This window comes from Perognathus longimembris, chromosome 1 (assembly GCF_023159225.1).
Source record: "Perognathus longimembris pacificus isolate PPM17 chromosome 1, ASM2315922v1, whole genome shotgun sequence".
Classification (NCBI taxonomy): domain Eukaryota; kingdom Metazoa; phylum Chordata; class Mammalia; order Rodentia; family Heteromyidae; genus Perognathus; species Perognathus longimembris.
The window spans coordinates 11,685,141-11,707,907 of record NC_063161.1 but is presented as its reverse complement, the minus strand read 5'-3'; the positions used below and the strand labels follow the sequence as shown (position 1 = coordinate 11,707,907).

The window sequence follows — 22,767 nt, the reverse complement described above, 5'->3', positions numbered from 1 at the left end:
ATCTACATAATGGGAGTTCCAGAAGAGAGAAAAAAAAGCTTGAAAAAATAATGGCTGAAAACTCTAAATTTATTGGAAATCTGCACATTCAGGGAGTTCACTGAACTCAGAAAGAAATTCAAGGATAGTGACATCATAGAAAAAAATGCTAAAAGCAAAGACAAAGAGAAAATGTTGAAAGCAGTAAGGGGAAAATGAGTCATCACTTAAGAAAGAACCTCAAGAAGATACACAGCTGAGTTCTCATCAAGAATGTAGGCAAGATGTAGTGGGATAACATACTCAAAGCAAAAAACCTCAACTAAGTCGTGTGTGTGTGTGTGTGTGTGTGTGTGTGTGTGTGTGTGTGTGTAATTTGGCCTTGTGCTTGCTAGGCAGGCGCTACCTCTGAGCCACACTTCCAGCTATTTTTTTTCTGACCTGGTTGTTTTTGAGATAGGGTCTTGCCTCTCCCCTGTCTGTGCCTGGACTTCAATCAGCCTATTTTACACTTCCCATTGGAGCCAATACTTTTCTGCCCTGATTGGTCTAGAGCCACAGTCCTCCTAATCTCAGCCTCTCACATAGCTGAGGTGACAGGCATGTGCCACATGCTCAGCTACTGGTTGAGAAGTATTCCTGGAATGGCCTCAAACCAAAATCCTCCCATTCTTAGCCTCTGAGGTAGCTAGGATTACAGATATGAGTCACTTGCTTCTGACTTAGGAAATAAAAGACATATCCAGACTTAAACACAACTAAATTTGTTGACAAATGGCCCACTTTACCAGAATTGCTAAAAATTAAGTCCTTTAGATTGAAAGCAGATAACTTCATGGTAATTTAAATCCATACAAAAACGTAGATGACGTATTTAAAGGTAATTGGCTAATTGTTAAAGTCATACAAGTATAGTCCTTTCACTTCTCCTAACTGATTTTGACTGAAACATTGTGTATACAATGTATAGAATAAAGGAATATAACATTTGCCAAAATATAAAACAGAAGTGAATGTGAACAAAACTTTATTGAACTAAGGAAGTGTCTCCAGATGGTAACTAGAATTGATAAGAATGAATCAGGAGAATCAGAAATGATCAATAAGAAGGCTAATTGCTTTCTCTCAGCTTCTTTAAAATACAAACTTATATAAAGCAATGAATATAATATATTGGGTTGCACAATTTACAGATATACATAAATAGTAGTAGTTGAAAAGGAGCAGAAGTAACATTTTATACTTCACAGTCTTTCAATGATACTCTCAAGTAGTTTTGAAAACTTCAAAATGTTGGGAAAAAAATTTAGATAGCTGAGGGGGTCACCCCTGTGATCCCTATTTTGGAGTTTTAGAATAAGAGGATTACAGTTTAAAGTACATCCTGGGTAAAAACAGTTCAAAAACCCCGTTCATTCCCCTACTGCCAACCCGCAGTTGGGTGTGATGGAATGCACCATGTGAGTCGTCATTGCTAGTGGGAGGGTGAGGTCAGAATGACAACAGTTCCAAGCCAGCCTAGGCAGTAAAGTCCATGAGACTACACCTCAGTGGAAGAAGCTGTGAGTAGTGGTGTAAACCCATTATCCTAGCTATGGCGACAAACCTAAAATAGGTGGATTATGGTCCAGGTTCATGTCTGGGCAGGAAGCAAGGCCCTATCAAAAACTATCCACAACAACAACAAAAAGGCTATATATGGGGGCTGGGGATATAGCCTAGTGGCAAGAGTGCCTGCCTCGGATACACGAGGCCCTAGGTTCGATTCCCCAGCACCACATATACAGAAAACGGCCAGAAGTGGCGCTGTGGCTCAAGTGGCAGAGTGCTAGCCTTGAGCGGGAAGAAGCCAGGGACAGTGCTCAGGCCCTGAGTCCAAGGCCCAGGACTGGCCAAAAAAAAAACCAAACAAACCAAAAAAAAAGGCTATATATATATAGATGGGGAGGGTTCAACAAGTAGAGCAAGAGCAAGGAAGAAAAAGGAGAAAACATCCCATGTTCATGGACTGTAAGATATACTCTTGCTAAAATGTCAGTATTCTCCACATTAATTTAGAAACTCAATGCAACTAAAATTCCAGGTGGCTGAAGCTTTATAGAAATTGACAAGAAAGTTCTAAAATTTATGTGACAATTCTAACAGGTACAAAATAGCTAAAACAAACTTGAAGGAAAAAGACTATATTAGATTTACAGGGCTCAATAATTTCATCTGGGAGTGGCAGTATGCTCCGGTAATGTCAGCCAATTGAGAGCCAGAGACATGATGAGGATTATGAGTTCAAGGCCTACCTGGACCAAAAGGAACTTGTTTCATAAACAAAAGGGTTGAGGACATAACTTATAGTAGAGCACTTGCACAGCATGCTCAAAGCCCTAGATTCAATGCCAGGACTAAAGCAAAGCAAAGACAATTTCTGATTTCCAAACATAGTCCTGGACTATAGTACCCAAGGCAGTTGAAACTGGCATAAGGGTGAATATACCACATAACTATATAGAAAGTGATGTAGTTGAGTGACATTAGCTCGCACCTCTGAGGATCACAGTTTGAAGCCAGCTCAGGTAGAAAAGTCCAAGAAACTTCATCTCCAGTTAACTAGCAAAAAGCCAGAGTGGAGATGTGGCTCGAATAGAGTAGAGATTCAGCTATGAACAAGAAAGCCAAACAAAACTTGGGAAAGTTATAGCATTCTAAGTTGGGGGTGGGGCTTAGTTGAGCACTAGCCAAGGAATGAAAGCAGCTGCAGGTACCAAGTTTGCTGCAGGTTCCCAGTCTCGGACCAAAAAAAGAAAAATTACAGTACTCATGTACTGATGATTAGAAAGTAAAATGGTGCAGACACGTTGGAAAATAATCTGGCAGTTACTCAAAAGATTAAACAGTTATCACATAATCTAGCAATTGTACACCTAGGTATCTAGAGTTGCTATAATATATTTGTTATAAAAATGACAACATATGTCCATTTGAAAACTTGTATATGGACATGATGGTTTAACATGTAATCTTATAATCCTTGTTCATAGAAAGCTGAGATCAGGAGGATCACCATTTACAGCCAAGCTGCAAAAGGTTTACAAAACCCCATCTCAACAGAAAAAGCTGGATATAGTGGATATAATTCTTGTTCCAGATAGGAAGCATAAATAAGAGGATTGTAGTTTAGGCCAGCCTGGGCAAAAATTGAGAGCCTCTCTCAAAAACTTACCATAGCAAAGATCTGGAGGTGTGGTTCAAATAGTTCAAAAGGTAGCCTAGCAAGCATGAGGCCCTAGGTTCGAACAAACCTCAAAAACCACAAAAAACAAACAACAACAAAAACCTTAGACACAGATGTTTACCACAGTATTACTCATAATTGCTAAAAGGTAGAAACAGTCCAAATGTCCATCAGCTGATGAATGGGTGAACAAATCTTGTTATATCCATACAATGGAACATCTTGTGATGATAAAAAGAAATAAGGCAACTGATTCATACTATGAGATAGATGGATCTTGAAAGTATCCACTATGCTAAGTAAAAGAAACTAGACGTGAAAGGCTACCTGTGCGATTCCATCAATGTGCAATGTCCAGGAGAGCAGATCTGTGGTGGCAGGAAGTACATTACTGGTTGTCACAGACTGTGGCTAAGGAAAGGAGAATCTGGATTTACCGCTAATGGGTGTTGAGTTTCTTTTGGGAGAAGAGAATGGTCTAAAAATTAGTGATGATGGGTTGTTTCACAAGTGAGAATATATGTACAAAAGCAGGGGGATTGTATGACAGGATGAACTTTGGTATGTGACTTGTGTCTGGAGTTGTTTTTAAAATAGGTACTGATAGGTACTAATAGACACTACATGTCCATCAGTATCAAGAACTGTGTGTATGTGAATGTATTCGAGTTATTACAACAAAGTTGTACTATAATTTTGCTTATTTTAGATGTGAGGAAACAAAGCAAATTACTTGCCAAAACCAGTGAAATGGGAAGCCATGGTTCAAGCCTAGGGAGTCTGCACTGTACTGCCACTCAGTAATAATTGGATTGACTCATTGTATAGCTTATGAATCAATTTTATTTATTTTGGGCATCCAGAATTTTCGATCTGACTGGCAGAGTTTGTGCTTGGCAAAGTGTGTTTATGTTGAACTGATGATCATCATTGACAGCAAACAGAGAGGTGAGCTCTCCAGAATAAATTACTGCATAGGATAACTAGTGAAGATGTCTTTCAGCTGGGTGCAGATGTAATTCCAGGTACTCAGAGGCAGAGAGAGGCAAGTGGATAATGAGCTTAAGGTCATAATGAAACCTATTTGTAAAACAAAACAATAAAGGCTAGGGATGTAGTTCAAGAGGCAGAGTTCTTGCCTAGCAAGCAAGCAAGTAAGTACAAAGCCCTGGGTTCAATACCCAGTACCAGTACCACACACATAAAAATGATATCTAAGCTAGCTGTTCCCATAAATGGTGCAGAACTTTAGAAGTAGGGCAGCCTTTATATTTTAGAGGCTTCAGATTCTTTTCCCCAAAATATGACATTTCTTTTTTATTAGTAGTTTTGCTTAGAAATTTTGATCATATGGTAAGGAAAGTAGAGAATTTGATGAAAGACAGAAATCAGGCATTTCCATTGTTTCCAGCTCACTCAACTGTTGATGAAAAACATTGGGCTGAAAACAATGAGATGTAGACTTAACTAAGGTCACAATGTGTGGAAGAGCTGAGACTCCAAGTAGGTCATCACTGTAGGCCTGTCAACCCCAGGAAAACTAACATTGAAGTGAGGGACTCAGACTATCTTTTTTTTTTTGCCAGTCCTGGGGCTTGAACTCAGGGCCTAAGCACTGTCCCTGGCTTCTTTTTGCGCAAGGCTAGCACTCTGCCACTTGAGCCACAGCGCCACTTCTGGCCTTTTTCTATATATGTGGTGCTGAGGAAGCAAACCCAGGGCTTCATGTATACGAGACAAGCACTCTACCACTAGGCCATATTCCCAGCTTGACTCAGATTATATTAATGGGCAGTAAGTGATTCCTTCTAAGATGTCCCACACTAAGGTCATTACACTCCACTGAATACTTTTAGTAATGGGAAGTTCACAGCAGCCACTCTGCTTCAGATAGCATAAGCTAGAAAACTTTTACATTTATGAACTCTAAGTCTGCTTTGGTTGATTCTCCTACTTTATCCATATTCCTCTCTGCCTCTGTTCATGTGATTCATCATTTGGCTTATCTTTCTATTGCCTTCCTGCTACTCAGCCTCATTTTTCCCCATTTACTGTTCAACATATCAAGAAACACTCTCTGGCCAAGTTTCCTATTGTTTCTTCCTTCAATCTTCTAACGCACAGCTTAAGTTGCTTTATATTAAGAGATAGTTTAGCACTGCTTAGTCACTTTACATATGTTAAATCTACCTAATATTATAAATTACTTGAGTTATGTTCTTTTATAGCTCACTAACCCAAAATAAGTGCCTTGTCATTTGGAATGTATTTCCCTAGAATAACTTAGATGCACTGAATTTTAGATTAGAAACATTTTCAGTGGTGTGCCTACATTCAAGCTGTACACGCCAGTGTTAAAAGGGTTTGATTCCGCAGCACCACATAAACAGAAAAAGCCAGAAGTAGCTCTGTGGCTCAAGTGGTAGAGCACTAGCCTTGAGCAAAAGAAGCTCAGGGACAGTGCTTATATCTTGAGTTCAAGCCCCAGGACTGGCAAAAAAAAAAAAAGTAATGAATGCATACTATAGGAGCTATAGAATTCATAGACGATTGTGTTGTTATGTTTAGAATATCACCACTTGGCTTTCTTAAGTGGCTTTGCTATTAAAAAGTAAAAACTAGCCAGGTGGCAGTGGCTCAGGCCTATAATCCTACCTACTCAGGATGAGATCTGAGGATCGTGATTCAAAGCCAGCTCAGGCACGAAAGTCTGTGAAACTCTTATCTCCATTTAACCACCAGAAAATGAGAAGTGGTGCTATGGCTCAAGTGGTAGAGCACTAGCCTTGAGCTAAAGAGCTCAGGGACAACCCAGGCCCTGAGTTCAAGCCCCATGACAGACAAAAAAAAAAGAAAGAAAACTGTCTAGCCAGTTTTTGCTTGTTAGTGTTCTTGATCTGATTATCCATCTGGACAGCATTGTGATAAAATATGCACTTGCTTCCTACCCTTCATGACCTTGCTAAGTATAATTACATCCCAAAGCCCTAACTCTAAAAGTCATCACTTTGGAGGTTAAAGCTTCAACACAAGAATGGGGGTGGGGAGCAGAACACAAATGTTGAGTTCATGGGTCAGTATGCCATCATAGTCTCTGGTTATCATCTATACATGCAAACTATTAGAAGTGAGTTTAGGGAAGGACTAGTGTAGAGTAAGTGGTTGAACATTATAGGGTAAATGGGTAGATGGGATTGGAGACAAAATAAGGACTATCCAGAGACTGTAAATAGGAAAGATCTTGATGTAGTAAGAAATGCAGTGAGCCTACAGAGATCCACGGGACCCAGATCTTTATCAGTCACAAAGATATGAGGTGTATGTGCTACCCCCGCTGTCCAGCTTTGTTAATATACTGCACTAGCAAACCATTGCTTATACTAAGAACTCCCTAAAGATAAAATAATGTGCAAGAACTGAATACAGGTACTTCAGAATCTGCCAATATATTAACTTGGCAAGACTAAAATTTTGCCAGGCATTGTGAAGAAAAGGACTTCCATGAAAAATAAAGACACTTAAGTAGTAAGAGAAGCAGAGTTGGCTGGTACTGTGTTTGAAGATAAACAAAAGTTTTTCTGCCCGCCCTCAAGAAAGGAAGGGCAGCTGATTGTTGTTTTGTATGCTTTTATTTACACCTAAGCTGTCTTTCCCAACTGTTAATGGACTCTTGGTGATGCCGCATGTCTTTCTCAGGACTGCTAATTAGCAAAGAAATTTGAGCCAAACCGGTTTAATTATTGTTGCTTGGAATTCTCTTTTCAGTCTATTTGGCAGGTTCACCATGATATAGAACATAGCCAGAAGGATTGTATTACTGAAAAATGTACATATATAACAAGGGAAGTTGGAAATGGAATATATGAAGTAAGATTAAGCTTCATTTAGATAGACTATCCATTAAATAAAAAATGAGAATTATAATTGTGGAAAAAAGTATATAAATATAATACTACACTAAATATACATGGATCAAATGCATGAGATTCATTTTGAGAAATTCCGAATTTGACCTCCAAAATTATCCCTTTTCCAACTTTTATTGAAAGCACATTTTTACATTCTGGCAGTAAGCCATTAACTGTTTAGTATTTTCAAAAAATACAGTTTTGAATAGTTTGGTTTGTGGAACTGACAAAATTATTCCAACAAGTAATTACAGAAAGTTTATTTCCAACTGTTAATTACAGTAAGCTCCCTTCTTTGCGCTGTTCCCTCCCCTTCTCTCATTTTCTCTTGCTTGCGTACTAGCTTGCTCACTGTGTGAAGAGGGCAAAAGTTTAGAACTATCAGATTTAGGTGGCTGACCTTCAGCTCTAGTTAAGAACTAAAATTAGATCTCCATGGAATACATATCTGCTGACATCCATCAGAGGAGAGTGTAGTCATAACTTGAGAGGCTAGGAAGACATCATAATGGAGCTTGCCATAACTATCTTTGACATCTCTTTTTTTAATCTTAAAAATTCATGTGTCTTATGTATAATGATTTGTAAGGGGGCTGGGAATGTGGCTTAGTGGTAGAGTGCTTGCCTAGCATGCATGAAGCCCTGGGTTTGAGTCCTCAGCACCACATCAACAGAAAAAGCCAGAAGTGGCACTGTGGCTCAAGTGGTAGAGTGCTAGCCTTGAGCAAAAAAGAAGCTCAGAGATAGTGCTCAGGCCCTGAGTGTAAGTGCCAGGCTTGGGGGGAAAAAAAACCCTATGGTTTTTAAAATTTCTTTATATTCATGTAGCAATCCCTTCACCCCCCAAAATCTTTGACTTCAAGGAGGGAGTCTTGTGACTTTATGTACAGTACTGAGCCACATCTCCCAGATGGATGTGCAAAGTCTATTTTAAGAGCAGGGTCTAGCCCATCTCTGTAAGAGTACTGCTTGACTGAGTGAAAGTAAATATTAACCTTGTTGCTGATTGTGTAGTTGGAATGAGCAAAGCAAGAGGAAAGCCCATGCTTGTTAAAGAGAAAGTGGCCGACTATAGGATAGGTGTTTCACTACCACAGAAATATTTAAAAAATTAGAAGGATTTAGTTCTGTTTAATTAAAGAGGAAAAAAAAAACATCCTCAGTATTTCCTTTCACAAGCCTAGAGTAACTCAGAATCGTTTTTAATTTTTAGAATATACATGTTTGCTTTATTTTCTAATAGTACCACTGATCATTAGAATGAAAAGGAGAACTGAGTCCTCTTTCCTTTGTAACTTTCTGTACTACTTTAAGCAAATTATTTAACCTCTCTGCAAGTCATCTTTTGTATTATGGAACAAAATAGTTCTTTATCCCAAGTATGTTAATAGATCTTATGTTTTCTTAGGTTTTGTGGTCAAGTAAGTTAAGGAAAGTTTAAAAATTAAACAGATTTCTTTCCTATAGTATATAAGTTTTTAAACTTCTTGCTCAACAAACTCATTTTTGATAGAACCTTTCATGCTACTGGTATCTGTTAATGTTAAGTGGTCACCGTAAGCCCCTTCTAGCTCTAAAACTCTTGATTCTGATCATTGCACCTATTCAATTTGGTTCCTTGGCTCTTGTCTAGTTATCCTAGGGTTATTGCCAAGTTGAACACGGTGCCTGTGCTGTGTGTACCCTGCCCTTCTCTCTAGTTTGAACTGGAAAGTTATTACATTTTCCATTAGTCCTTGTCTTTAGAGCTTACTTTCTCTTTTCACTGTTGTTTCATTTCATTCATTAGCCCATCTTAATTCTAAATCAATCTACTACTTTCTATCTGAATCTCATCAGCTAAGATTCAAAATTCTGAAATGCTCTGCTCATTAAATCCTTTTGATAGCAATAATGTCAGAGAGAACTGATATTTTGTCAGATCTACATGGCTTATTTTTTCAAACAGAAAAATACGTTTTCTTAAATAAGCATTATCCTTAAAGATGCGGTGGTTAGATGAGGTCTTATTAAAAGCATTGTTGTTAGAAGTGTATAATTTTAGCTCTTACTGTGTACCATTGTCTCACTTACTAAAACATCATTGTTTTACAGAGTATCAGTCTCATTTTACAGGTAATGAAACTGAAATTTAGAAATCCATATAACTTGCCTAGATCTCACAGGAAATAAATAGCAAAGTCACATCTGTCTCACAGCGCCACTTTTTTTTTTTTTTTTGGCCAGTCCTGGGCCTTGAACTCAGGGCCTGAGCACCATCCCTGGCTTCTTCCCGCTCAAGGCTAGCACTCTGCCACCTGAGCCACAGCACCCCTTCTGGCCATTGTCCATATATGTGGTGCTGGGGAATCGAACTGAGAGCTTCATGTGTAGGCCATATTCCCAGCCCTCACAGCGCCACTTCTGACTTTTTCTGTTTATGTGGTGGTGAGGAATTGAAGTCAGGGCTTCATGCATGCCAGGCAAGCACTCTACCACTAATCCACATTCCCATCCCCTCTCTTTATTTTTGAAGTAGCATATACTCAATTGCTCTTTTTAATCCCCCCCCCCAGCAACCCTATGAAATAGATATTATACCCATTTTGCAGATGAAGAAATTGAAGTTGGCCATGTTATTCAGTCTTATAACTAAGTGGCAACTGGGAATTGAATCCAGAGTTTTAATGTCCTATTAAATGTTGGGACAATAATCTATAACGCAAACTACTTGGAAAATGAGATGCTGTGTGTCTGTGTATAGATTCCATGTATTTGACAGCATCATAGTACCTAAGGAAGAGCAAAACTACTGGACAAATGCTGTCCCTCAAGTTGATAAGAGAGATAAGACTCCATAAATATAATTCAAGGTCAGAAGCGTTAAGTTCTGTGATAGTAGTAGAGATTAAATACTCTGAATTTAGATCTGGAAGGGATTTCTTCCTGCTGGAGGATAGTGAAAAAGATGGCATTTGTTTTGAAGATAGGAATAATGAAGGAAGGTCAGGGTTGGAAGACATTCTAAGTATAGGAAATAATAAGAAAAGGCAGAGGTTCAGACAGGAAATAGCAAGTTACTGTACTTGCGTCAAGGATATTGTGACAATAAATAGTTGACTATAAGTTTTAGGATAAAGACTTCTTCAAAGGTCAGGTGTTTGGATGTATATTATTTGATGTGTCTCTTTGTTGCTAATATAGAAAATGAATTCCTTAACTCAGAAGTAAGTAATACCACCATTGACCACATTATCCAAGTTAGAAACCTAGGAGGGGAAAAATTTGCTCTTTGTGCATCAAGGAAGAAGACTGGAAAAGTAACATTCTTTATGACTACTTCATCTGAGGGCATGCACTGCTTCCATGTTTCAAAGGAGCTCTATATCCTCATTATGTTTTTCCCATCAGCATTTGTGTGTATGTGTGTGTGTGTGTGTGTGTGTTATAAATTTTTTGTTATTATTGGCAGTACTGAGGATGCACAAGCCAGATAAGCACTCAACCATTGAGCTACATCTCTACCCATTTACAAGTATATTTAAGGTTGAGTTACTCTTCCTAAAACATACCCTCTCTCTCTCTTCAAACGCTTTCCATAACTCCCTGTTGCCCACAGCTGAAATAAGCCCACTGTCATCTTTCCTGTTTCTGTCTTTTGTTACACCTATGTAGCCTTCTCTACATGTTCTGAACGGACGGGGGTGTATCCTGAGACATGGTATGTCTTGAGACTTCCTCGTGGTTCCTTCAGCATGGCATGGTTTACCACCATGTTTTCCCATTAGAACTCTAGTCTTTGTTAGGCTTACTTTGAGGCTGTCTTTAAGCCTCCTCATTTTCTTCTCTGCCTATTTCTGTGCTCATCTGCCTGCTTTTCTGCATATATCTGGCCAGTTACCTTCAGTTTACCTTATTCCCTAACTTCTAGATTATGTCCGTCTGTTGCTAGCCATAATTCAGTAGCTGTCTGAGTATGGTTTCTGAACCACCAGCACCAGCAACATTATCTAAAAACATGATAAAATTCCCAGTTCTGAAGACTCCCCTCATATCTGCTGAATCAAAAACTTGGGGTGAGGGGCTGGGGATATAGCCTAGCGGCAAGAGTGCCTGCCTCCGATACATGAGGCCCTAGGTTCGATTCCCCAACACCACATATACAGAAAACGGCCAGAAGCGGCGCTGTGGCTCAAGTGGCAGAGTGCTAGCCTTGAGCGGGAAGAAGCCAGGGACAGGGCTCAGGCCCTGAGTCCAAGGCCCAGGACTGGCAAAAAAAAAAAAAAAAAAAAAAAAAACTTGGGGTGAGGTGCAACTATCTATGTTTTAACAAGTCCCTTAGGCAATTATAGTGCACAATGAAGTTTGAGAGCCACTGCTATTGTCTATTCTAGTTTCAGTTCAGGAGAAAGTGAATTTTTTTTTCTGGAAATCCCTGGCATTGGCACTAGGGAACTTCTTGGGACCTGCTGCTGGACGTTGTAGTTTGACTTTATGGACATTTTAAAAAAAGGGCTTCTTCTAAGACTATCTTAAAATTGTACTTTATAAGCATACTTACCCTTGGTTTTGTGACTTTAATTTGTTCTTAAAAGCTGATCTCTAAAGTGAAAAGTTACTAAGTCAGAAAGTATTTCCACTGATTCAAATTGTTACTGTTACAGTTTTGATTGAGAAAAAGGGAATAAAGATATATCTATGCAGATATACATAATTTTACATTCATAGATTAATCTTTTATTATATATTTATTCTGTATTTCTCAACTTAATTAGGAAGGTAAATGACTTATTTCCTGAACTAAATTATATAGGACTAAAAGTGATCTGATTTCACCCTTGGAATATCCCATATATGAAATACTACGTAGACTATATCTTTTGTCTTACATGTGAAATAGAAGAAAAATGTCCCCATCCTATATAATTCTATATAGTTCTAATAATAGGTATACTAAATTCCCCTCCATCCTCAAACAGCAGTAATTTTTAAGACTTTTTACAGTAATATTAAAACATTAAAAGAAAATCCCTTCAGGTGTGGCAATGATAAGAGTTGGCACTGATACAGGACATCCTTATTTAGAGAACATATTTACATTTAAGATGAACATTTCTATAACTGTATAATTAAACTGTACCAAGAAGTAGCACATGGTATGAGACGCCTACCAGTCCATATTGTTTGACCTTATGTAGCCTCTTTTTAAACAACTGTCTGATGAAAGGGTAACAGAAAGTTTTTAAAATGTTACATTTGTGGTTATTTTTCATAAAATGTAATGGAGTATGGAGATGTCCAACAGTGTAATAATTATACTTTCTTGCTTTATGTATAAAGCTAAGCTTGAGAGACTCAGTCCTGCCACTTGTAAAGCAAGCCGATAATGAGTTTTGAGGGAATTATTGGTGATTATTAAATATGACAATGGTATACATAGTTACTTTTCAAAAAATAACTAGAATATACTTATGGGCCCATGCAAAAAGAATTTTTTATTGGGTAGTGGTAGCTAGATTTGGTTCCAGGACTACCAGATGTATTTATATACTCTGTACTCAACATAGGACAAAGATCCTGTCTCCTTTGAGCTTCTGAAGCCATGAGTCCTGCCCAGAGAAAAAGGACTTTTTACAGTTTCCTCGTTGAGTGGGGCCACTTTTATGTTGTTAGCTTATATAGTATGATCATTTTTTTGCATACTGTATTCTAGCTGAACTCTTTGGGTCCCAACTGTTGGATTAACTTTTAACAGTTTGTCAGCACAAATTTTTCTCTGAGGTTATGTGATGATAAGTATTATTCGATTTTACCTAAAGAGGGTTCTTAGGTTTCTGAAGTATGAAACTACTGCCGCAGAACTATAAATTCAGAAGAACTAACTAAAAACTTGCAGAAATGCACTTCGTTAACAATTTTATAAGAGTACCTACTGTGAGCAATTGTGAACCAGCTCTAAAGTGTTGATACAGTATTTACTTCTGAGAATGGAGCAGCTATAATTCAGCTTGCCTTCTACTTAGTACTATATTTAGCCTGATATTTAAAATATATTAGGATCAAAGCTATATAAAACATTTGAAATGATTCACCTCAACAGACTGTGTGATTTTATATAGATTATAACAGACCCAGAAGGTAAGAAATACATACTCTAGCTCTTTCCATGCTACTATTCCACTCTGCCCCAGTAATGTTCTTATCTGTAAAGTAAAAGAAGTGCACCCAAGATAAGTTGTCTTTCAGTCCCCCTATTTTGTGGTATAAAAAATAAAACCCTTTTCAAGCCAGATCTTTAGCTGGTATTTACATTGGGAGAGACACATTCTGTTTTAAATCATTTAAGCCAAATAGTGTTTTGTTTTGTTTTTTTCACAAAGTTCTTCTTGTTTTTCAGAAACTCTGCGAAGGCATATTTAAAGTCCTTGTAAAGGACGTCCCAACAACATGTCAAGTGTCCTGCCTGGAAGTACTCCGCATTCTCTCCAGAGACAAAAAGATTTTAGTTCCTGTAACAACTAAGGAAAATATGCAGATACTGCTGAGACTAGCCAAGCTAAATGAGTCGGATGATTCCTTGGAGAAGGTGTCAGAGTTCCCAGTTATTGTGGAATCATTAAAATGTCTGTGTAACATCGTGTTTAACAGTCAGATGGCACAGCAGCTCAGCCTGGAACTTAATCTTGCTGCAAAGCTCTGTAACCTCCTGAGAAAGTGCAAGGACCGAAAATTTATCAACGACATTAAGTGCTTTGACTTGCGCTTGCTCTTCCTCTTGTCCCTTTTGCATACCGACATCAGAACACAATTGCGCTATGAGCTCCAGGGACTACCGCTGCTAACCCAGATTTTGGAAAGTGCCTTTAGCATCAAGTGGACCGATGAGTATGAATCGGCCATAGACCATAATGGACCTCCTCTCTCACCTCAGGAGACAGACTGTGCCATTGAAGCTCTCAAAGCTCTCTTCAATGTGACAGTAGACAGTTGGAAGGTGCATAAAGAGGTAAGGTGGTTGACAAGGATATTCTTACCTACCTGACATTTTAATTGGTCTAGGGTTCTTATAGCTGCCTGGAAAGGAAGAATACTAAGTTGAGAAATGAAAAAAAGTTCTCAGTTCCCCATGAATGTTGATATAATATGCTTCTTACATGTTAAGTCTTATTCTTTCCATTTGTGTAATATCCATCAGAAGCATAAAGATACCAAATACAGTTTTCTGATTTATACTATAATATATCTTATTTTGGGGGGGGTTGAACTCAAGGCTTCCTGCTTGCTAGTCAGGCTCTCTACTTCTTTTTTTTTTTTTGCCAGTCCTGGGCCTTGGACTCAGGGCCTAAGCACTGCCCCTGGCTTCTTCCCGCTCAAGGCTAGCACTCTGCCACTTGAGCCACAGCGCCGCTTCTGGCCGTTTTCTGTATATGTGGTGCTGGGGAATCGAACCTAGGGCCTCGGGTATACCGAGGCAGGCACTCTTGCCACTAGGCTATATCCCCAGCCCAGGCTCTCTACTTCTTGAATCGCACCTCTAGCCCTTTGTAGTCTAGTTTGTTTCTTTTCCACATTTCTGTTAATATCAATTAGTTCTCCAAATGGATTTTTGTTTTTATATGTCCTTATATTTGTACAGTGTACCTTGAGCTAGTCTGATTTTTTTTTTTTTTTAGTGCCCAGTCCTGGGCCTTGGACTCAGGGCCTGAGCACTGTCCCTGGCTTCTTCTTGCTCAAGGCTAGCACTCTGCCACTTGAGCCACAGCGCCACTTCTGGCCGTTTTCTGTATATGTGGTGCTGGGGAATCGAACCCAGGGCCTCATGTATACAAGGCAAACACTCTTGCCACTAGGCCATATCCCCAGCCCCTAGTCTGATTATTTTTGAGATAAGGTATCAGGTTTTGCACTAGTTAGCCTGGACTACAGTCCTCTCTTTATGCTTCCCATCATAGCTGGGTGACAAGTATGTGCCAACACATCCAGTTTTTTTCTGTTGAGGTGGGGGGCTTTACAAACTCCTTAGCCTGGGCTCTAGAATTACAATCCTCTTGATCTCAGCCTCCTGGGTAGCTAGAATTTCAGGTATAAGCCACTAGTACCCAGCTATTTTTTTTTTTTTGGAGACCAATATCTTGCTAGCCTGGAATTTACCATCCTCTTCCCTCAAGAGGTTACAGGTATGTGCCATCATGCCTGGCAGCATTTTTCTTTTTCTTTTTAGATCTTTTTCAAGAGGATTTAAGTTATAATATTTTAAGAGAAATTATGGGGTTGGTAAAGGTACAGATGATTTTAATGGCTATCATCATAAACAGTTACCAGGTGCTTATGCCTATAATCCTAACTGTTCAGAAGTTTGGGAGCTAGGGACCAAGGTTCAAAGCCAGCCTGGGAAGAAATCCATGAGACTCTTATCTCCAGTTAACCAGCAAAAAGCCAGTAGTGGAGCTGTGGCTTAAGTGATAGAGCACAAACCTTGAGCAAAGAAAAGAAAAAAGCTAAGGGACAGTGCCAAGGCCCTGAGTTTAAGCCCCAGTACTGACATCAGAAAAAAAAGAAAAAAAAATTAAGATAAATCCAATTAATTGAAATCGATCAATCAGAATTAATATTGATATCTGTTGAAAAGAGTAGAAAAATGCTGTGAAGATTTTGATCATCCTAATGCCCTTGCATATCACTTTATGGTATTAGATAACTTTCAGAAGTGTAGGGCTACACCTACATGTTCATGCTTGTACATAGTCCTAGAAAAAAACAACAACACAATTATACCAGTGTGGAAATGGTTACATTAAAACATTTGACTTATTTCCAGATTTATGTCTCTTTGTGGTTTAAACCTTCTAGTAATCAGAAGTGAAGCAGATTTGATGGTTTTAAGTTTGACTACCCACCTGAATAATACACTGAACAAAATCTTAATTTAAGGAAGTGAACAGTGTTAAGTGCAACAGACATAAACTCCTTCTAGAATCCTAACATTTCACGTTCTCTCTTTTTCTCTCTCTCCCTCACTCTTTCTTCTCTTTTCTCCCTCCCTCCCTCCCTTCTTTCCTTGCTTTCCCTTTCCCCTATACTGAGTTTTGGACTCAGGGCCTTGTACTCTGGCTCATTCATTGCCTAGAGCTGGTAGACTGATACTTGAGCAATGGCTCCAGTTCCAGGTTATGGCTGATTAAGTAGAGATAAGAGTCTGGGATTTGTCTGCCCTGCTGACTTCAGTCCTTCAGATCTCAGCCTCCTAAGTAACTAGGATTGTAGGTGTGAGCCATATGTGCCCAGCTACATTTTCTCAGTCTTTAAACTTAAGTAACTGGTGAAATTCAGCCCTTGCCTTAAAAGAAAAAAAGTACAGTCAATTTCAGGACTTAGGTTAACATTTTTCTGCATCCGTTTGAAATAGTTCTCACCAATGAATAAAGATTTGTTTTTGCCAAAAGCCTACTTTTAAAGGATTATCTCAATGTAGTGCCATGGTGGTAGTGTGCAGGCAGCTGAGTTTTAAAGTGCAAATAGGTCTGTATTTTGAAACCAAATATTTGAAGATCAGTCCTAACAGCTGTTTTAGATGACTGCAGTATGGTCAGTTTTTCCTGAGACTTGGCAGGAAAAGAATTGGAAAGCCAACATGCTCCATTTATGCTTTGAAACCAAATATTTGGAAGTATTTAAAATGTTATGTCTCTGCTTATTTGGTACCTTCTATGGTTATTTTTCTTACACTGTTTGTTTTGGTGTTTTTAAGTTCTCCATTTAGTTGCAAGAGCTCCTCTGGGACAGTTGGTTTGCCATTGTTGGAGCCCTTTTTACTTAAGTTATGCCCAAAATAGTAGTTAAAGTTAACACTGTTAAATGTTAAATGGTGGCTGCACATTAATATATGTGTGATACGATAGGTAATAAAAAAAAGTAAATTAAGATTAGTCTTCATTAGTGTGCTGCAGTTAAAAAGGCTAGAGGAAGCTTTAGAAAATATTAAAGTAGCAACTACTCATTCTGTTATAGAATGTTTATTCTCCAGAACACAAGGGTCTACTGATAAAGGATCAGTAGTCTTAGAGTAGGTATCTCAGACCTGGTTCTGTACCTGTTGTGAGTCATAGATCAGGTGATAAAGCTGTTCTGAAATGCGCATAGTTAATATGATCCTGGGTTATTGCTCAAGTTTTCAGAAATACAAACCGTATCGAAAACCAGACTCTTTCTTGCCTATTCATTTAGAAATGAATGTCCTTAAGAGTCTCTAGATTTGACTTTTAGCAAATATTTAAGTTACTCAGTCACTCAACAGATACTGACAGGACAATTGCTAGATATTATGCTGGGTATTAGGTAATATGTCTGCAAATAGTCGACATTGGTTTTTTTTTAAAGTTTTTATTATCAAACTGATGTACAGAGAGGTTACAGTTTCATACGTTAGGCATTGGATACATTTCTTGTACTGTTTGTTACCTTGTCCCTCATATCCCCTACCCCCTCCCCCTAACCCTTTCCCCCCCTGAGGTGTTCAGTTCACTTACACCAAACAGTTTTGCAAGTATTGATTTGTAGTTGTTTCTCTTTTTTTACCCTGTGTCTCTCAATTTTGGTATTCCCTTTCAATTTCCTAGTTCTAATACCAGTATACATGGTTTCCAGTATACTCAGATAAGATTACAGAGATAGTGTAGATACAATCACAGGAAGGTGATACAAGAACATCATCAATAGTAGAAGCTACAGATACAGATACACATGGGACGTTGAAAGTAGTTACAACTGTGATATAACAATCATTTCCATAACATGGAGTTCATTTCACTTAGCATCATCTTATGTCATCATAAGGGTATAGCTATTGGGCTCTTGTGATCCTCTGCTGTGACTTGCCTAAACCTGTGCTAGTTATTCCCAATAAGGGAGACCATAGAGTCCATGTTTCTTTGGGTCTGGCTCACTTCACTTAGTATAATTTTTTCCAAGTCCTTCCATTTCCTTACAAATGGGGCAATGTCATTCTTTCTGATAGAGGCATAAAATTCCATTGTGTATATGTACCACATTTTCCTGATCCATTCGTCTATGGAGGGGCATCTGGGTTGGTTCCAGATTCTCACTATGACAAATTGCGCTGCAATGAACATTGTTGTGCTGGTGGCTTTACTGTGATTTTGTTTGTGGGTTTTTGGATAGATACCCATAGACATTGGTTTTGCCCCAATGAAACGTTTAGTTTTCTAATGAGATAGGTAGTAAGTCTGTAAGCAAATAAATAGCATAAGTTTTATTAAGTGGTAGGATAGAAACAGTGCAGTGATTAAAAATAGTATAGTCAAAGATTTCAGAAGATTTTTTTCCTAGTATCTACACACTACGCATGATTTGCCCATTTGATGAATACAGGGATTAAAATTTCCTGGAAATTCAACAGCATATGAATAGAGGCAGAAAGCAAAGGACAGAGTGCTTTTCAGCGAGCTACTCAGAATTTAGCATAAAGAAATCTTTATTCAGAGTATAAAGGGGTTTGCTATTTAGTTATTTACCTGGATTTCAGTATTTTTTTATTTTTTGGATGAAAGATGTTTTTCTGCAGCCTAGCAAGTAATACTTTTTAGTAAAGGATTAAACACCAACTGAAATAAAGGGATATGGAAATTTTATTATACAGAGGAATCCAACTTTAAAAATAATGTTAGCTAGGTACCAGTGGCTCATGCCTTTCAGGAGGCTGACATCTGGAAGATCATGGGGTTGAAGACAGCCTGGGCAGAAAATTCTGCAAGATTTTATCTCCAATTAACTAGCAAAAGAGCTCCAGTTGTGAGCAAAAAGGCTGAGCAAGTGTAAGTCCCTGAGTCCAAGCCCTGGGACTACCACAGTAAAATTAAACAGCTAACGATATTTTCCTTCTTAATTTCTTGCCTGTTTTACAGTATAACAGTTATAGAAAATACAGATATTTACTTTGGTCTTAACTGTTGTAGCAGGTATTTTTATGATTGTTTTAATTTACATCCCCCCCCAAAAAAAAACAAATTGAAAAGTTTGGGTGTTCCGGGTTTCTTTTTTTGAGGTTTAGCAAATTAGTACCATTTGTTCATTTTAGATTCACATACCTCAGCGCGAAATTCCTGCCAGCCTGCTGATGCCATTAGGTTAATTCAGAGATCCCTTTCGTCTCAGTGCAAAATGTAGTTCTCATTTCTGCATGAGAATTCAGTGTCTTTCTCTTCCCCCATGTTTTTTCTCTTTCATGAAGGTAGGATCTTTGTAAAGGTCAAATGATTCCTAGAGAAGGGCATAAAGTTAGTTCTAGAAAAGTTAATTGAAATGGTCCTCTGTTTTTTCTACATTAATATTTTCCTAAACCTTTCTGTTGGTAGAAAAGAGAGTGTTTTTCTAGAAATCCTTTTCTGCTGGCACAAGAGCCAACAAACATATTAGAGCCAGACCACCAAGTATAAACAGAGAAGTACAACTGTCTGAACAGTCAAAAGATGCTGTTGGAATGACATAAAACTAAGTGCCCATAAAAGTTAATTGAGGATGTCACATTGTAACAGAACACTTTATTTATAGACTATTCTAGAAAATTTGAAGGAAATGTGGAAAAGGATAGGATATGACTTTAATAAAAATAAAACTTGAGGCTATATAATGTTTTCTTACTGAATCAGGTTTAAAACAAACATGTACAGAGTGCCCAATTTGTAAATTTCATATTAGGTAAATGAAATGTAAAATATCACTACCCTCAGCCTAATAGGGAAACTAGACATATGGACACATGTATACTGTTGTGTCTTTATTTTCTTCTGCTCTATAACAGAACACCATGGGCTGGATAATTTATAAATAATATAGGTTTGTTTGGCTCATAGTTCTGGAGCCTGGAAAGTCCCAGGTCAAGAGGCTCCATCTAGGGAATGTCTTCTTGCTGTGTTATAACGTGGCAGAAAGCATCATATGGCAGAGGAGCAAGCATATTTGAGAGGCAAAGACATAATACAGAATGTGAAAGGGGACTCTTAATTCATTGCAGCTTACCCTAAGGCACTCCTGAGATAACAGCATTTATCCATTCATAGTAGATCCCTCATCATCTAATCACTTCTTAAAACATCCTGCCATCCAATACTATTACAATGGAGATTAGATTTCAATATGTTTTGGAGGTACCATTGAAACCATAGCAATATCACCTTAGTATTGAACAGCTGCTTCATATGCCATATAATCTTTAACTCTCAGGCATGAATTAGATAAAATTTTGAATGGAAATGTATTTTTAAAAAATTGATACTTTTGCCTAATAAAATGAAACCATCCACATTTGCATGGGAGAGGGGAAAATAGAATAGTACACTAGTGGAATCCTAATAAGAACTTGAGATCCCACTGGATGCTGGTGGCTCATACCCATAATCCTACATACTCAGGAGGCTGAGAGCTGAGAATCATGCTTCAAAGCCAGCCCAGCCAGGAAAGTCTGTGAGACTCTTATCTGCAGTTAACTACTAGAAAGCCAGAAGTAGAAATGTGGTTCAAAGTGGTAGAGCACTAGCCTTGAGCAAAAGAGCTCAGCAACAGCATCCAAGCCCTGAGTTCAACAAGCCCCACAACCAACACACACACACACACACACACACACACACACACACACACACACACACACACGATATTCTGAAAAATCTTCCTCTTTTTATCTCCCTTTTAAAATGTTATCTCATTTTGATTCCCACTGCCACAACTAAGCTTGCCTCTCTTCATTTGCCTTTTGTTCTTATGGTCTTTTTTTCCTTGTCAGTTGGATGTAGTATCATTTTCAGTGGAAAGAATATTGATGTGTCTTTACTAAAGATATCAAAAGCAGTCATGAAGCAAGTAAATAACAGAATGGTTTATAAAGAGCAATTACATTCACTCCTTTTAGTGTTCCTGTTTCAACAGATGAAGACACTGAAGATTAGAAAGTTCAGATTACTTGGGGAAAGCCACACCATAGAATAACCAATAGTAAAAAGAGTGTCCACTTTTAACTTTTGTTGAGAGTTAAATGATAACACTAGACTGATGAAATAGAATAAATATCTAGAAATTAACCTACATACATACAGTCAGCTGGTTATGATATGATGTAATAACATGGAAGTGCTGTAGGAAGAGGATGGGCTTTTTAGTAAATGGTACAGCATCAATTATATAGAAAAGAAATGCACTTGAATTCCTACCTTATACCTGGCAAATACTGATTTTAGTTGGGTAAGAGACCTAAGTGGACCATACAAAATAACAAAACTTACAGAAGATTATCTTCATGACTGTCTCTGTCAAATTTTTCTGACTAAAAATGTTTTCCCTTTAGTTGTCAGTTTGGGGAATAATGATTGACAATACAGCAAATTCTAGTGAATCATCAAAAATTTCTGAAATAAGCAAGGATTTCTAAAGAAAACAACAAAATAAGGGTCAGATTATAAAAGGAAAAGTTGACTAATTGATATTCATTTGCATGAGTTCATTGAAAGAAGAAAATGGAAAGGTAGGTCACTAAGTATTAGAAGTTATTTGCAGCTCATATGTGTAATAATGACTTCAGAAATCAGTCAGCTGCTTCTGTCAGTCAACAGAAAATAAATACAAGGCTTGAACTGGAACTTTCCACAAAAGCTATGGTGTTCAACCATATTATGAAAATACATACTAAAATAAAAAAAACTACCTTATATACAAGTATAAGAATTATTAAACAGGCTGAAAATATCAAATGTCAGGACAGCTTGGAGTATGATACTTTAAAACACTCTGGTAGGACCTTCTAAAGCTGGACATACACATATTCCCTGTGACTCAGCATCTTTCTTTGGCACCCAGTAAATTCCAAAAGGCATGTAAAAGTATGTGCATAGCAACGCTCTTCAAAATACCCCACTGCACGCAATCCACATGTCTTATCAGAGAAAGATGGATAAGTAAATAATGATATAATCTTATGATAGAATACTATATAACAGTGCTTTTTCCCCCCTAGTTTTTTGGCTTTATTGAGATGGGGTCTTGCTTTATAGCTGGGCTGGCTTCAACTTGGAATCCTCTTGATTTAACCTTTGGAGTGCTTATATTATAGATGTACACCACCACATCTGACTAGTAGTGCTTGCCTTTTTGTCTGCCTCCCTCCTCCTTCCCTCACTTTGTTTTCTCTCTTCTTCCCTCCCTTCATTCCTTCCCAGTGCTTTCCTTTTTTTTTTTTTGGCCAGTCCTGGGGCTTGAACTCAGGGCCTGAGCACTGTCCCTGGCTTCTTTTTACTCAAGGCTAGTGCTCTACCACTTGAGCCACAGCGCCACCTCTGGCCTTTTCTATATATGTGGTGCTGAGGAATCAAACCCAGGGCTTCATGTATATGAGGCGAGCACTCTACCACTAGGCCATATTCCCAGCCCCAGTGCTTTCCTTTTTAAACCTATCTGTGGTAATAAGACAATTTTTCCTACAGTATTATACATGATACTGTCATATAACGCAAGAAGTTTCCAAATGTTCACATATTCCTTCTGAACTTATGATATCGCTGATTAGTATTACACTTACAATAACTCTGCTCTCAAGCAGGGAAAGAGAACTAACTGCAACTAAAACAACATTGATAAGTCTCGTAATCAGACACAAATCTATCTTATGGTTTA

The 22,767-nt window shown here is 38.1% G+C and overlaps 1 protein-coding gene across 6 annotated transcripts in view; it reads left to right on the top strand.

Moving 5' to 3' along the window:
* Positions 1-22,767, top strand: part of Ric8b (RIC8 guanine nucleotide exchange factor B) — a 103,860-nt gene that overhangs the window by 17,664 nt on the left and 63,429 nt on the right. For all 6 annotated transcript variants that reach the window (XR_007212480.1, XM_048356594.1, XM_048356574.1 and 3 more), the window contains exon 3: positions 13,490-14,098. Coding sequence is in view for 5 of the 6 variants with exons in the window: in XM_048356594.1 (XP_048212551.1) it covers positions 13,490-14,098 (609 nt within the window). In the remaining variant the exon portion in view is untranslated. The remainder of the gene's footprint in view (positions 1-13,489; positions 14,099-22,767) is intronic.